General features: G+C 34.5%; 1 protein-coding gene across 2 annotated transcripts in view; it reads left to right on the forward strand.

The window, feature by feature from the left end:
- Nucleotides 1-14,906, forward strand: part of DLGAP5 (DLG associated protein 5) — a 37,123-nt gene extending 22,217 nt beyond the window's left edge. Inside the window, exons 13-19 of one of the 2 annotated variants that reach the window (XM_006920160.3) lie at nt 1,188-1,277; nt 4,024-4,243; nt 6,912-7,101; nt 8,764-8,824; nt 9,418-9,664; nt 10,426-10,475; nt 14,516-14,906. In XM_006920160.3, the coding sequence (XP_006920222.1) occupies nt 1,188-1,277; nt 4,024-4,243; nt 6,912-7,101; nt 8,764-8,824; nt 9,418-9,664; nt 10,426-10,475; nt 14,516-14,656 (999 nt within the window). In that variant the 3' untranslated portion in view covers nt 14,657-14,906. Of the gene's footprint in view, nt 1-1,187; nt 1,278-4,023; nt 4,244-6,911; nt 7,102-8,763; nt 8,825-9,417; nt 9,665-10,425; nt 10,476-10,887; nt 13,232-14,515 lie in introns of those variants that run through there. The other variant, XM_025038747.1, reaches the window with a different exon arrangement.
- The last annotated feature ends 2,316 nt before the right edge of the window (nt 14,907-17,222 follow it).

Raw genomic sequence — 17,222 nt, forward strand, 5'->3', positions numbered from 1 at the left:
TAAATTCATCTATTGTGCATATTCAATTTACTTAGTATTGTTTGTTGAAAAGACTATCCCTATTGAAATTCATTGACACTTTTTTGGAAAATCAATTAGCCATAAGTGTAATCCTGAGTCTTTTTGACATTTAAATTTTTTGAGAGATTGAGAATACCTATGTATATAAACGCATAGTAAAGGGACTCAAAGCATGTTTACCAAAGTACTGACAGTGGTTACTACTTTGGAGGAGACTGGAAATACCAGAAAATGGGTATCATACATTTCCATCCTGCTAGTACATTATTTGAATCTTTTAAAATGAGATCCTGTCAAAAGAATGAGAAGGCAAGCCACAGTTTGGTAGAAAATATTTGCAAAAGACACATTTGATAAAGAATTGTTCTCCAAAATAGACAAAAACCTCTTAAAATTCGAAATAACAACACAAACAACCTAATTTAAAAACAGACAAAAGACCTGAACAGGTACTTCACCAAAGAAGATATATACAACAAGTAAGCATATGAAAAGTAAAATGTTCAACATTACATTTCATTAAGGAATTGTCAATTAAAACTACAATGAGATACCACTGCATACCTATTAGAATGGCAAAAATCCAAACCACTGACAGCACCAAATACTGGTGTTAATGGGGGAGCAAGAGGAACTCTCATTCATTGCTGGTGGGAATGTAAAATGGTACAGCCCCTTTGGAAGAAAGTTAGGCATTTTACTATAAAACTAAATGTACTTTTACCATATAATTCAGCAATTACACTCCTTGGTCTTTTCTCCAAAGAGTTCAAAACATATGTCCACACAAGAATGTGTACAGAGATGTTTATAGAAGCTTTATTCTTAATTGCCAAAACTGGGAAGCATAGATAAATTATTAGAGAGAGAGTTCACATTGTGTAATTTAGGATATCTCTCCTACCATTTTAGTGATCAAAAGTAATTTAGGAAGAGTTATTCATATGACATCCTTTACATAGATTTTGGAGATTCATAAGACCAAAATAATAATGAACAATTTTACCATAAGAATTCTTGATTTGAATACTAAATTGAGAATGACTTAGTCTAATTTTATATATCACCACTCCAAGTACTTTCAGTTTTTTCTGAAGCCTCAGTTCGTTAGGTTGTAATATTAATATGGTTAGCATTAATCTGATAAACTTATGCTTTATTAACAGATAGAAGATGTAAACAAAAAATTCAACAATCTGACCAAACTTGAGGAATCTGGATGGCAAAACAATACTATAAACAAAAAGGTCGTTCGGGTAAGTTTGGTTTTCTAATATAGACTCTTCTACTTTAATGAATTTTTATTTTTAAACTTTAAAAACATTTAGCTTCAGATTTTTCATCATCTTACAAAATAAGTTCTGTATATTACTTACAATGTCATTATTGTCTTTGAAGCATAAGGACATAATCAATACAAAATTTGAGATGGTTATTTCTGGAGAGAGAAAGGTAGAGGCTGTGATTAAATTAGGGTGCCCCAGGAGCTTCTAAGTTGCTAAATAGTGGGTATGTGCATGTTTGTTTTATTCTTTAAACCATGCTTATATATATTTTTTACTACTACTACTATAGATAATTTATATATACTTAGTAGGTACCAAATATTTTTCCAATTACCTTGCATGAATTAACTTATGTAATCTTCACAATAGTCTGACGTAGGTGCTATTATCCCCATTTCACAGCTGAGGAATCTGAGGCCCAGAAAGATTTAAGTCACTTGTTCGAGGTGGGGCTGAGTTTCAGGTCACACTCTCTCATTTCAAAATCCATGTTCTTAACCATTTGGTTATGTCGCCTCTGTTTTATATACTCTTTTGTGTGATACATTTTGAAATGAAAGAATTTCTTAAATAGTAAAGAACAGTGGCTCTATAGACCACCTGCTTTCTTCCATTTACTCTATCTTGTAAAATTTCTTATTTTCTCTGTAAAATTGGCTTTAATAACATGACAAATTCCACTCTGATCTATTCATAGCAATTTTTTTTCTAGCAATGTTTTAACTCAAAGTTTTTGGTCCAAATGAATACTTCTCTAACCACCTTGGAGCATTGCCAATTTTTCTTTTAGAAAAATGCCTTTATAAAATCAGGTTTCTGGATTGGTACTTTATTATACTATGTAATCTAAATAAAAATTCTGTTTTGAATCTGTTTAAGATGTATTGAAAGAACCTTATTGTAAAATTACTTTAGTAATGAAGTCTCATGACAGGGACCCCGAGGTTAGCAATGGAATTGATTGTATGAATTTCAAATCTACTAAACAATGAAGGATGCTTGAACATTTTCAAGCTACTATGGGTATTTTTTACTGAGTACGTAGTCCTAGAAATATTAATATCATCAGCGATGCAGATAATGGCTGAAATAGCATAGCATTATGTCAGGGCCTTGTAATTTTGTCTCTTATCACCAGGTGTCTCTCTTCCCCTGCTTTATTTTATAGGCCACTGTTAAGATTATCGAACAAATAAAACTAATCTTTCACCTGTACTTGGATACCATTCCCTCCTAACTCTTATTCATTGACCTCTCATTCCATCAGTTATCATTGTTTTCTCTTTTCCTCTTTCTCATCAGTTTTTAGGAATGTTTAAGGGTCTTTCTTTACATTAAACAAAAAACAACTAAACCTATGATGTCTACACCTCCCTCTAGTTATCTCTACTCCATTCCCATTTCTTTCCCAATCACAGGCAAGCTTCCTGAAATAGCTGCCTATACTCTGTCATTTTGAGTCTTATCTCTCTAACTCACTGTAATTCAGCTTCACCCCTCTCTGTGCCTCTAGAACAGCTATCATCAAGGTTATTAATCCACTGGTTGCTGAAGTTTTTAGACGATTATAAAATAATCCCTTTGCAGTATTAAATAGAGCCTACTTGCTCTTTCTTAAAATTATATTCTACTGATTTGCTTCCTACTTCTGTGCCCATTCTTCAGTCATGTTTGCAAATTTCTGTTTTTCCATTTATCCCTTCAATGTGTGTGATATGCAGAATTCCTACCTCAACTTTCTTCTCTCCTTCTATATTCTTCCTGTGCAGTCTTACCCACCCTGTGGTGATTCTCAAATCTGTATTTCAAACCACACTACTGTTAAATTCTTGTTCTATGTACCTTAAAATTAGTATATCCTAAACCGAAATAATCTCCACACACACCGATGTTTCTGTCTCAGAGAATGGGACACCCACTAGGTGTCCAAGGTAGACACTTGGGGATCTTTTTGGTTTGTTCCCTTCTCTATTTCACCACCTTCACCCCACATACCTTTAGTACCCCAAGTCCTCTTAATCATACCTCTTAAATATATCTTCACTTTTTTTCCATTTCTTCCTCAGTTTAACTACCTATCATTTTTTCCCATTGCAGTAGTCTCTTTCCTGTCTTGTAACCCTCCAATCTATTCTCCAGGCTGTAACCACAGTGACCTTTGTAAAGCACAAATCCAATATTGTTAATCCCCTGATTAAAAATCATCAATAATCTCTATTCCTTTGTCCTCTGTATAAACGTGGCTCCTTAAAATGGTTACATGCAAGGGGTTTTATAATCTAGCTGTTGCCTATCTCTTGCCAGCTCCTCTCTGCTTTCTTTCAATTCTGGTTTTGTAAACTCGCTATCCTCTCTACCTAGCCCTTTCCTCACCCCATCTTTTTAAGCCTGGCTAACTGTGATTCAGCTTAGTGCTACTTCCTGTAAGCCTTTCTTGATGCCTTTGAAGATTGATTTAGGGGTTATCCATATGTTTTTCTACAATTCTCTAAATTTGTCTTTAATGTGACATTTATCCTTCTTGGTGTCTTTATCTAGCTCTTATCTCCTTGATGGCAGGAACTTTTTCCTTTGCCTTTCGACCCCCAGCATTTTTAGCACATACTAGGAACTTGATAAGTGTATGACGAATGTGTGAAATATTTTTTGTATGCTTTGTTTTTCTTATAAGATAGTAATGGGTAGCTTTAATAAATGTCATCATTTCTTTTTGCAGAAAAAAGTTGTCTCGTGTATAGCAAGTAAACCAAAACAGGATGATGGTGGAAGAATTGCAGCAAGAAATCGCCTAGCTGCGATAAAAAATGCAATGAGAGAGAGAATTAAGCAGGAAGAACACGCTGAGGCAGCAGCCTCTGTAATGCCAAAGGAAGTTGATAAAATTGTGTTTGATGCTGGATTTTTCAGAGTTGAAAGTCCCGTTAAATCGTTCTCAGGTTAGTTTTTCTACTGAGGCTACTTAAGAGAACTATTTGATTGAATGGGAGGTTGTATAGGAGGTAAAAAAAATAGTTTTCACATGAATGGTTATAAGCTCTCTTATTTCTGGAAAATAGACTGATAGCTCACATACAAACACATGCAAATCACATTTCAATGGGTATGATTAGATTACTTTAGGTGCCACATATTCTGAAATTGCTTTAATATTTTCTAAGTGATTTCACATCTGTTATTACCACTTAACTTCATAATCCTGTGAGGTAGATCACAGGGTCCCAAGAGGTAAGGGATATAATGGGAGCATGAGAAGTTCGGTGATTTTCTTCATTTTCTTCAGGTTAGTTAGAAATTGGATTAGAATTTAAGATGTAAAGGAAACTTAGTCATCAAACTATCATACCTCTCTAGGTATGCTTTAAAATGAAACTCGTGGAAGATGGGTTTGGTTTTATTTTCATTTGTATTAAAACTTTTGCTCAGATCTTTTTGAAACACAATATACTAATTTCCTAATTTCAAAATAATCCGGTGAACCCAGTTTTTAATACTTCAGGAAACCATTCTTATAATTTTCTAACTCTAGTTGTATTTTTCAATAGCAATTTTTCACAGACTATCTTTATTAGAGTGAATTTATTTATCTTGACTGAATTTATTTATCTATAAACCATAGAATATGAGGCCATAGTTGAAGTAATCTGTTCTTTATATCTTAGTAGACACTACCAGTGCTCTTAAGTGCTAGATATTTATTTTCAAGGGGAAAGGGTCGAAAACCTCTTCAAGTACTAATCAGTATTATTTTACTGTGTCTACTGGGAAGTTTTCTAAAAACCTGAGCTGCTCTCTAATATTTATATTAAAATGTAAATTTATAATTTCAGGTATATTTTAACCTCCCTGTCAGATTAGGCATCACACCTGGTTCAGTTTTGCTTTGTTTCCTTTACTCGAAGCAGCTGCACTCCCTGGATACCCAGGAATTGCCTCGCCGCTAGTAACATGGCTCCTTGCTACTTCTCCAGGATTCTAGCTGTTTCCACAGCTATGAGCTCATCTTTCTGCCTATTCTTTCATGGACCCAAGTCTGCACTCGTGACTAGGGAGATTAAGGTTAATGCAAAAATTGATCTTTTTTAAACCGAGTTTTAGTTATAGAGCACATAGTTTATATGAGGCTTGTTACAAAGCAGAAGTCCCCTGCAAAAGCTCTTCTCATCCCATTTGTCACTACCTACAGGCAACTACTTTTAATTCTTTTTTTTTTTTTCAATTTTAGTTGACTTACAATATTATATTAGTTTTAGGTGTACAACATAGTGATTAGTAATTCTTAACAGTCTTGGACTCTTCAGTTGTTTACAGCCTTCTCTAAGCAAGGCATAGGGTTTTTTTCTTGAATTATTTCTTTGGTTTACTCTTCTTGGTTCTGATTTTTCTTCCAGAAACACATTTTTCTCTTGGCAAATAGACTATTTTTATTATTCTTCCTCATTCTTGTTTTCTTCTACTTTCTGGCTTGCCACAACTGCGTGTTGGCTATCACGTTTTTAATTCCCGAAAGCTCTTTCTCATCCTCCAAATATTTTATTACTGTCTGTACTTGTTTCATAACTGCACAGTCTTATCTTTCTGAGGACAGTAATGATCGTTTTTATGTTTTTTTTTCCCTCTGCATAATCACTCTTTGTTCCAAGGTAGTTTCATCTGTTTGGTTTTGGTTTCTCTCTCTCTCATTGAAGACTTTCCTTGCCTGCTCATGATTAAGAGCAGGGCTCTACATGCATCAATGGGTAGGGTCTTCACTGTGGGGTGGTTTAACTGCACCATTAGGCAGGGAACCTGCATATTACTGTTTGTCTTTTCTCATGGGCTAGATTCCCCAGAGAACATTCTTTCAATCTGTTGCCTGGAGGGTGTAATTCTGGCTGTTAGTCTTTCAGAAGCCATGTTGGGGCGAGGGGATCTGAGTGTCTCCACAGTTTATTTGCAAATACTCACTTAATCCCCTTGTTTTCCATATAGTACCCATCTCTCAATCTTACCTGGTATCACCTAAACCAGACACCCTCTGTTTCACCTTTATTGGGAAATAAGCCTCTAAGTTTTCTGATTTTGGTGGTGCAGAATGAGGAAAAAAACCTGGGTTCTAATAGTTCTTTAAAGTGACTTTGAACCAATCTTCTTATTTTTAGCTCCATTTTCATCTCCACTTCCAGAGATACTTGAGGCCGCTAATTCTTTTGAGGAGTGCTGTGGTATAAATTGGGTTGACTCTCATCTTTCCTGACTGGTTGGTTAGGATTTCTTTTCTTGAGTTTACCAAGTAAGATTCCACTCACCTATCTACATTACAGCTTCCAAAATTTTCTGGTTATTGTCTCTTTTTTAATTTCCTTTGTCTTTGTAGCATTCTGCCTTTTAAGATTATCTCTTACTGCTTATAGTGGTGGGATGTTGAGAGGTAGCAGAGTCTAACGTGTGTGTTCAATACTATCTTTAACTGAGAAGTGCTGGGTATTTGACTTTAACAAACATTATTTTGCAGTAGAAAAAGGGTGGTTGGTAGGGGAATAAGAAGAATTTGTACTGTCTTCCAAGTTACAGTGAAAAGTGAATGAAAGAACTTTTTGGGATTGAAGTGATTTCTCCATCTTCTAGGACTTTCTATCTCTTCTGAACGTCTTTCTCAAAGGCTTAGAACACCTAACTCTGTCAGCAAAGCTGTGTCTGAGAGCAGGGCTGAGGTGGGCCCTCTAAGACAAACTACATCACCAGAGACTCCTGATCCTCAGAGTACCGGAAGTGAACATGGTGATAAGACTTCACTTTCAAATATTCCTGAAAACAGGTATTTCTTTAATATGTTATCAAGAGTTTAATAGGTGACATTAAATTCTATTTAACTTCACAATGACCCTGTAACATATACGCAATACTTCTGTTTTATAAATGAAGAAACTGAGACTTAAGAGTTCAGATTGGTAATAGTCATATTTAGATAGGCATAGTTAATTCTGCAGAATTAAGAGGAAACAATATAGTGTCCTTCAGTGCTAAACAGACTGCAGCTTTGGTGTTTGACAGATCTGAGCTCAAAACCAGCTGTATGACATACTAGATATGAAATATTGGGACAAGTTAATTAAATCACTTAACCTCAGTTTCATCATCTACAAACAGCAGTGCTGATGCCTCTCTACAAGGTCATTGAGAGGCAGGCACTTTTTACCCGCCTTGATGGAGAGTACCTTGAGATTGGTGTCTCGACAGGTGGCAGAGCATAGAGAAGGGAGAGCTAATGCGTACTGAATAATTATTATGGGCTAGCCGTGGTTCTAGGTTCTTAGCACATGTCACCTCATTTAATCCTCGCAACAACCCTGGGAGGTACTATATCCCCATTCTTCAAGTGAGAAAACTGGAAAAATTACAAACTACCCAGATTCAGCTTATAATCAGTGAAACTGAATGCTGCTTAAATTCTTTCTACTACACAGTGCCACCTCTGCCAGAAATATGATAAGAAAAATATACTTTAAAATAAGTAGGAAATAAAACTGTAGTCTGGAGCCAAGAGAGGACTGTTAGATTTGTTATCATTTTGGAGATGGGACAACATTGAATGCTCAGTTATCGCAGCTAACAAGGCTGTCGAAAATATGAAGAACACCCTCTAAGTTGAAATTGGGGAAACAAATAAAAGTTATTCTTAAATACTTCATAGAACAAGAATTTTTAATTTTTGGTATAAACCAAAATATCTTTATCCTTTATAGGGACTCACAAGTTTTAAATATTCTAGAAATCTATGGATTAGAAAATACCAATTTATTGTCATTTCTTAAATGCAGGTTATTTTATTTTGTTTGCATATCCTGTAGTTTAGTATCTTGTATTTAGTATCTAAGAAGATCCATAGTTGTATTTAAGTGCTATTGCAGGTATTCTTTAAAAAATTTTTTACTTAATTCCCAAAAATAGTCCTGAAAGAGAGCATCTTACAAATAAACAATTTTGTTCAATGAAGACAGAGTGAAGCTGAAAACTAGAAAAACTGAGTGTGACATACACCATGACTTGCAAGAAGTTGAGGCAGATATTTTACATAAAATACAAATTAAGAACTTCAGGACTGGAATATGTGCTGTAACTAACAAGTAAATATAGCTAACTCTAGTATACAATAATTGAGTTGTTGCTTCAACACCCCCCAGAAGTCAGCTATCTCCTAACCTTTCTCTAGTATGTAACTCTGGATTTGGCTGAGGTTCAAAAGATTGCTGGTGAACTGACCAGCCTGGAAACAGGCTTGTGAGATTTTGGAGAAAGAATATACTTGTTGTCTATGGCCATCCTGTAGTAGCTATAGTTTTACACTAATCTATTGGATCAGGCCTGATCTTGGACCAAGCTCTGTATTTGACCCATAAAGGATAGTCTCAAAATGCAAATCAAAAGAAAGCGATATGTTTGATTTTCTGAGTACAATGCTGTTTTTTTATTTTTTCAGGAACAACTTAATAGAAGATGTTCATTGTCCTAGATTACAAGATTTAATTGAAGTAAACCATGTAAGTCCTATTCTAGCGTACTAGATAGCCTAGTATATTATCTATTTGTGTCATTATGTATAGTAACTTCATGAACAATCCTCAGAATTTCCATTGGAAATCAAAATTGGTCATATAAAATGACAGTTCTTGTTTCAAAGGCCTTTAGCTTGTTTGACACTATAGTGCCACGTTGTATTCTTCAACTCACATTAAGATTATTTTTGTAAATTGTTTTGTTATAACACAGCCACATTCTTTGTTTATGTATTATATCTGGTTGTTTTTGCAATGCAATAGAGTCGAGTAGTTGGGGCAGAGACTCTATGGCTCAAAAAGCCTAAAATATTTACTATCTGGCCCTTCAAAGAAAATGTTCGCCAATATCTGAAGTGGAGTACAGGTACAAGCTGAGAAACTTTCCTTCAATCATCCTATTGCTATCATATGATTTGAACTAATTGTTTAAGAAGCAAGATAGTAGGATTTAAAATGCTCTTTAGCCTGTGTTCAGAATGTCATTCTTTTGTATTTATTATTTTTAATAGCAACAAGACTTTTTCTATTTATTCCAATGTTTGCTAATTAAACGTAATAATCATTTTTACTTCTAGGACGTAAATGAGATAAACTTTGAAATGGATTGTTTACCCAGTGAAGGAATGAATTTGCCTCTACATCCTAGTGAAGTGGCATATAATATTAATGCTAACAAAAAAGAAGAAATTTCAGATGTTGTAGAGGGAATGGAACTAAATTCTTCAATTACAGCACAGGATGTTTTGATGAGTAGCCCTGAAAAAAGTATATCCTCACATAATAACATCTCACAGGAAGAAGAAACTAAAACTTCTCAGTCAGGTGAGATTTTTAAAATATGTTTACATAAGGCTTTGTTAAATAAATGGACTGGGACTAATGTCTAGTTTATCTTAAATAACTCGGTACCAGTTTCTAAGAATAAAGGTTGAAAAATTGGACAGTCACAGTAAATATTTCTGAGAATTAGTTTGTGTTGTAGTACCTCATTCTCCACCCCAAACCATCTGAGGTAGACCTATTAAAAATCAACAACAGATACTAATCCATGCTGGATATAAATAACATTTTACATTACAACTAACTACTTGGGATCCTGCATCATTCGTGAAAACACAGAATTAGAAAAATTTCTTGAAGTGTTTTTGGTCCTCCTCCTTTCAACACATGTCCTCAAACCTTTCTTCGAAATGCTCTATTTTTCTTCCCTAATGCTTTTTCCTACCTACTTTGTTATGATTGTTCTGCAATAGGAAATGACTGTTGCCTTTTTGTTATAATGTCTGATAGTTTCACCTATTTTCATCTGTTACTCTATGGTGCTATTCTGGCTGGGGCCTAAGGCAAAATAAATTTTACCTTAGCCAGACATTTAACGTTTTCCAGCTGTGTTCTTCATCTAGCATCCTTTGGGTACCTTTACTGTTATAAGCATGAGATTTGTTTATAGAAGACTTTTTGTACCGAAATTAAGATGAGGGTTTTATTAAGAAATTCAACCACATTTAAAAAAAATGGTATAGCATAAGAGGACCTACATTTTGTCTTTAAAAAGTTAAAAATAATTCTTTTTTGTTTTTCAGTATTATTTGATAATAAAAGTCTCACTACTGAATGCCATCTTCTCGATTCAGTAAGTTATCCAAGTTAATTTGAAAAGTTTCTTTAGTCTAGGTTTGTTTTATAAAATGAATATTACTTTTTAATTTGTGTGCAAAGTTTAAAATTTGTCATTATTTTGTTTACTCCGAAATCCATTATTTTTATTAAATTGGAACAAAATTTCATATATATGTATATACTCTAAAATATAGTGTGTTTTAGTAGTAAACTCTGAAGATTTATTTCCCTCTATTATTTATTTATCAAATTTGTTATGACAAATTGAATACTTGAATATCTAATATGTGGTTTGGATTATGCTAGGTATTTCTAAGTGATATAAGAAAAATATAATGCAGAGCTTCTGCCCATCTAAAGCATACAGTTGGAGAGATAATGTCTGTCCTACCCATCACTGGTTATTTTTGTTCTATTCCTTTTAGATTACTTATTTGGAAGCTCCCAAGCCTTTATTTTCAGTGACCTCTTTCTTCTAAGTCTACTTCAGATATTAGCCTTTCTGTGAAACCGTCCTGTAAAAGCTCTCATCTCTTGCATGTTGCTTTATATATAGACACAGGCGCCCATAGGCATACAATGCATACAATGCACATATTCAATATCTTATTAAGAGAATAATATGAATATATTCCTAAAACATAATTTCAGGAATCTATTTCCTTTATTAACTGTACATTTTTCTGTAGGCCGAGCTGTCTGATTCATACTCATGAATGCAGGCACTGTAGCATGAATGAAAATATGCTCTCCTGCCTACCAAGTGTTTATAGCATTGGTTTTAGCCCTACCTCCAGATTTTTTTGTTGTTGTTTTAATGATCTGGAGCAGGACCTTCATCAGGTGATTTTAATTTTAGCCAGGGTTAACAACTGTGCTATAAAGCCTTGCCTTGAGATTTTCCAGGGCCCACTGCCAAAATGAGTCAGGGAACTCAATGAAATGGAGCTAAGCAACCTACCAGATAAAGTGTTGAAAGTAATCATCATAAAGATGCTCACCGAACTTGGGAGAAGAATCGATGAATTCAGTGAGAACTTCAACAGGGAGGTAGAAAATATAAAAAAATGCCAAACAGAAGTTATAACTGAAATTAAAAATATACTAGAGCGATTCAACATCAGACTGGATAAAGGTGAAGCACAAATCAGTGAGCTGAAAGGCAAAGCAATGGAACACACACAGCAGAGCAGCAAAATGAAAAAATAATTTTAAAAAGTGAGGATACCTTAAGGGACCTCTGGGACAACATCAAGTAGAATGCATTCACATTGTAGGAGTCCCAAAAAGAGAAGAAAAAGGACCAGAAAAAATATTTGAAGAATTAATGGCTGACAGTGTCCCTAATCTGGGAAGAAAGGAAACAGACATTTAGATCCAGGAAGCCCAGAGAGTAAGACAAATAAATAAGATGAATGCAAAGAGAACCACACCAAGACACATTATAATTAAAATGACAAAAGTTAAAGAGAGAATCTTAAAAGCAGCAAGAGAAAAACAATTTATTACACACAAGGGAAACCCATAAAGCAGAAACGTTATAAGCCAGAAGGGTATAGCATGATATATTCAAAATATTGAAAGGAAAAAAATTTCCAACTAATAATTCTCTACTCAGCAGGGTTGTCATTCAGAATTGAAGAAGAGATTAAGAGTTTTCCAGCTAAAAAAACCCTGCAAAAAATGTTAAAGGGATTTCTCTAAGCTGAAAAGAAAAGGCACTAATTAATAAAATAAAAACATGAAAGTAAAAATCTCACTGGAAAATGTAAATGTATAGGAAAGGTAGTGGATCAACCATTTAAAAACCAAGTGTGAAGGTTTAAAGACGAAACTACTAAAATTAACTAAAATTATTATATTTAGTTAAGGGAAGCATAAAATAAAAAGTCGAATGTGTTATCAAAAACATAAAACCTGTGAGAGGATCAAAAATGCAAAGCTTTGGAATGTGTTCAAATTTAAGTTGCTATCCACTTAAAAGAGACATATATATATAGGATGTTATATGTGAACCTGTTGGTAATCACAAAGAAAAAACTTAGAGTCAGCACACACACACACAAAACGAGAAAGAAATCTAAACATAACACTAAAGAATGCCATTAAACCACAAGGGAAGAGAGGAACAGAGAGGATCTATAAAAACAGCCAGAAAACAATTAACAAAATGGCAATAAGTACATACTTATTAACAATTACTTTAAATGTAAATGGACTAAATTCACCAATCAAAAGATACAGAGGGGCTGAGTGGATAAAAAGACAAGGCTCATCTATATGCTGCCTCCAAGTGACTTCAGAAATAAGGACACACAAAGACAATGTGAAGGGATGGAAAAAGATATTCCTTGCAGATGGAAACAGAAAGAAAGCTGGTGTAGCTATACTCCTATCAAAAACAACAAAAATAGACATTGAAACAAAGATTGTAATAAAAGACAAAGAAGGGTACTATGCAATGATAAAGGGGTCAATCTAGCAAGAAGCTATAACATTTATAAATATATATGAACGTAGCACAGGAGCACCAAAATGTATAAAGCTAATATTAACAGACTTAAAAGGTGAAAATGAAAGCAATACAATAACAGATGGGAGATTTATAGCAATGAATAGATCATCCAGACAGAAAAATCAGTAAGAAAATATCAGACTTAAATGATGTATTAGACCAGGTGAACTTAATAGATATCTCAAGTTTGCATGGACCATTCTCCAGGTTAGACCATATGTTCCCAAATCTCAATAAATTCAAGATTGAAATCATATCAAGCATCTTTTCTAACCACAGTGACATGAAAATAAAAATCACAAGAATAAAATGAGAAAAACCACAAGAAAACATGAAGATTAAACAACATGTTACTAACCAAACTCGATCATCGCAGAAATCAAAATAGAATTGAAAAAATACCTAGAGATAAATGAAAACAAATATGACATACCAAAGTCTGTGGGATGCAGCAAAAGTGGTTCTAAGAGGGACATTAACAACACAGGCCTAACTCAAGATAAGAAAAATCTCAAAATTGGTCAGGGAATGGCCTTGCTTTTGCTAATCTTTGATCTCAGAATATAAAAAATTTATTAAGGCAAATGTAGGATCAAACAACTGTTAACCTCATGAAGACTGGCAAATGCCTTGGCTTCCTTATGCCACTAATTCCTTCAGGACCTCTGTATGTTTTGGCTTCCGTTACCTTTCAGAGACGGTTTCTTTGCATTCAGGCTTCTGGGCTGCTCTTTGTCTCCAGAGAAGAATGAAGTGGGTTATTGTGACCCACACTCTGTTCTTTCTTGATCTTAGCCTTCTTTAATCGTAGACTAAGACCTGGACAGCCAGGGACTTTAGCATAAGACCAATTTATATACACCCAATTTAATCCTGTTCTCAGATCTAAACTCTGAATGAATGGTTCTGATAATATAGGCTATTTATAACTAAATTTGGAAATTAATGAATCATAATATTGTTTTTCATATATTAGTAATATGATTGTTTCACAATTATACAGTATCTTGCTGATAAACCTTTGTATCTTATAATTTAGTCTCTTTATGAACTTTTACTTCCAGAATTTATATATATATGTATTTTTGAATAGGTTCACCTATTTTAGACCAAAATATTACTTATGCTGGCATCATTTGAACCTGAAGTAGGGTTTGAAGGAGAACAATAAAAAGGATCCCAGCAAGATCACATTTTAGTAAAAGGCCTATTAAGTGCTGTTAGATGATGAGGATTAGGCTGGGTTTGTGAAATCTGCATATGTGGCCTCGATTTTATTCATCCTGCATATGCTGCTGAAGTCCATACGTAGTACTAATCATTTTTAGGCTCGTAGTCCTAATATACATTTTCAATTTAAAAATACTATATATTTGAAATTAGATCTGCTGGAAAGTAGCACAATCATTATGTTATTAATTTGTCGTTATGTAGAAAAATGTTATCTTATTAATTTACTATTAATTTACAATGTTGAAGACTTAATTGGTAAAACTCTTGATGGCTCCTTAAGTGACTTTTCTGAATTGACTCTCTAGCCAGGCCTAACCTGCAGTAATCCATTTACTCACGTGGAGAGGAGACTCGGAGAACATGCCAGACACATTTCCTTTGGTGGTAACCTGATTACCTTTTCACCTTTAAGGCCCCTCAGTGGAGAACAACCTGAAGAATTTTGAATTTAAAAATAATTCCAAACATTTTCATACAAATTATCAATGCCGTGGTATATTCTCAGATTTTCAGAAAGTTGAAGACTATGTATTTTTATTTTTGTTCACTTCTGTTCAATTCATTTATATAGTGCCATGTAATGTTTTAATGTTCAGTATTCCTTGAAATGTGTTTTAGATATAATACTATTTCTCAAGGGAAGTGGGAATATTTTGTACATTAACCATGCAGAATAAAAAATGTACTATGCCTTGCCTCTCTTATTTAAAATGTTATAAGCTTAAAGCTAAGAATATGTATTCAGAGCTAATGAACACTTCAGCTTAATCGAAATATAACACTAAATTTTGATAGAATTATTTGTATCCCTTTACATTTTAAGTTTGAACTTTTAAATTTGTTGAACAGCTTTGCATATTGCATTTTCCAAAATATACTGAGTTTCTTTAGTTGAGCTTTCTGGCTCCTGATGTCAATTTGCATACTATAGTTTCAAATGGTCAAATTATTGTAAGTGCCCATTAAATTCTTGACTTTTTCATTTTCCCCTTGACATGACTGACAGCCTCTGAAGGAAATGCCTTCTTCCTCTGAAGAAAATTCTATCAATCATTTAATATGTTTAAAATACTTTCTTTTATGAAACTCTTACCTATAGAGCTTTTAGAAGACAGGGCCATCAGAATAACAGAGCACCAAGAAGTCTCAGAGTAGCTAAAGCTTTTAACCAGACCCAGGTACAGTTATTTCTACAAATGAGTTGACCAAGAAGCAGGACCTTTATGGATAACTCCCCTAAGTTTAGGCTGTTATGTAATTGTAAAATGAACTCAAACTGGCTTAGCAGTAAGAATTTTTCACAAGCCATCAAAGTGATTCCAGGTACTTTACAATCAACAGTTCAATGATGGCATCAAGGTCCAACATTCTGTCATAGTCTATTCCTGTCATCCTTGATGTTGGAACTCCTCTAAGACTAGGTCCTTTTGGGGTCATTTTATGGCTGCTGGTGGTAATCAGAGCTATGTCCTTCTCTGTGGTCTGGTTAGGCCAACTAATGCCACATCTCCATCTGCAGATCAATAACAGCAGGGAGTTGGCTTAAACTAATGATTCCCTACTGAATCTGGGATCACACCCGAATAAAACCACAATTATGACACACGGAATGGATTGTGGGTAGGCAGCCATCAATGTCCCCTACAATTAGATAGTGTGTTCTTGGACTATTAGACTACAGAATTATGAGGAATTAGGAAAATCTTTAAAGATGAAGAAAAGCTGCTTGGGTAGAACAAGAGGCTTTCCAAAATTGAAAGGGAATTTCCATTTATTGAGGACCTACATATGATAGCCCCTTTGCAAACAAAGTTTCAATGATCACAGTAACCCTACAAAAAATTATCATACCCCACCCATTTTATAGACAAAGAAACCGAGGCTCAGAGAGTTTAAGTAATTTTATATAAACCAAGTTCTCTCTTTTTTCCAAAGCTTATGTTCTTTCATTCAATCATAGGTGTAGAATTTACAGTTTTAGAAATACGCTGTGATGTGTTGCTCAAATCCCTCTAGAGGAATGAAGGATGTACTCCATCAGTTGCTGGAAGCGCAGGTAGCCCTCAGCTCACCCTATATGAGAACACCCTTGGGTGAAGAGAGCCACTTCACCCATATTCATGCCCTGTCTCCCAGGTGGTCTCTATTCACTGACTGAAGCACAGATATAAGGAATCTATCCCTCTCTTGCTACTCTCAAGGATCATCCCAGCTTTAGAACCCGTGTATCATGGGCTGAGCCATCAATGCTGAACTCCCTCCTCCCAGTCATGTTCCTTGTTCCTACAGCTGTTGATTGCAAGAGTATTCCCTCGACTTCTTGTATTCTAATTTCTTTGCTTCCTGAGGAACCCAACTTCTGACAATTACAGTATTTGAGAAGACCGTATTATAGAAACTATTTTGGTCTTCTCTAGAATGAAGTTGTATAACTACATCCTGGTTTTGAGATTTTATCCTTTGGTTTTGCTGATGATGGGAAGGGCAGAAAGGCATGGTGAAGGATGTTGACGATGGGAGCTTTAAATTTTTGAAGCTGATTATATATCTAATACACGACTTTTTCCCTCTACAAATCGAGGTTTCATAAAAACCAAGAAAACCTATGGGGAAGTGGTCCCATATTGGTATCCAAAACCAATTTGAAAGCAGAGAAGTATAGTTTAGAGAAAATAGGATTTAAAAGGAGTTGAAAGAAATATACCAGAATGCTAACAGCAATTGCCTATCAGTCATAGTTCATTTATGTGTAAATGCTTTCCGCTTTTCTCATGTCCTTAAGAAAACAGGAGAATGATTTCTTTGTAGCATCTCCTGATTTATATGAAGCTCAGGAAGAGAGAAGTTAATTTGGTGGTAGTATTTACTCCTATTTTCTATCTTAAAAAATAATTTAGGAAGCATAGACAATTTTGGGAGACTAATCCAGTATTAATATTGCTACATATTTCTTTTTCCATTGAGTTCATTGTTCATTATCAAGAATAAACTGCCCCAATTAAATTACATGTA

Source organism: Pteropus alecto, unplaced genomic scaffold, assembly GCF_000325575.1.
Source record: "Pteropus alecto unplaced genomic scaffold, ASM32557v1 scaffold86, whole genome shotgun sequence".
In the NCBI taxonomy this organism is placed as follows: Eukaryota; Metazoa; Chordata; class Mammalia; order Chiroptera; family Pteropodidae; genus Pteropus; species Pteropus alecto.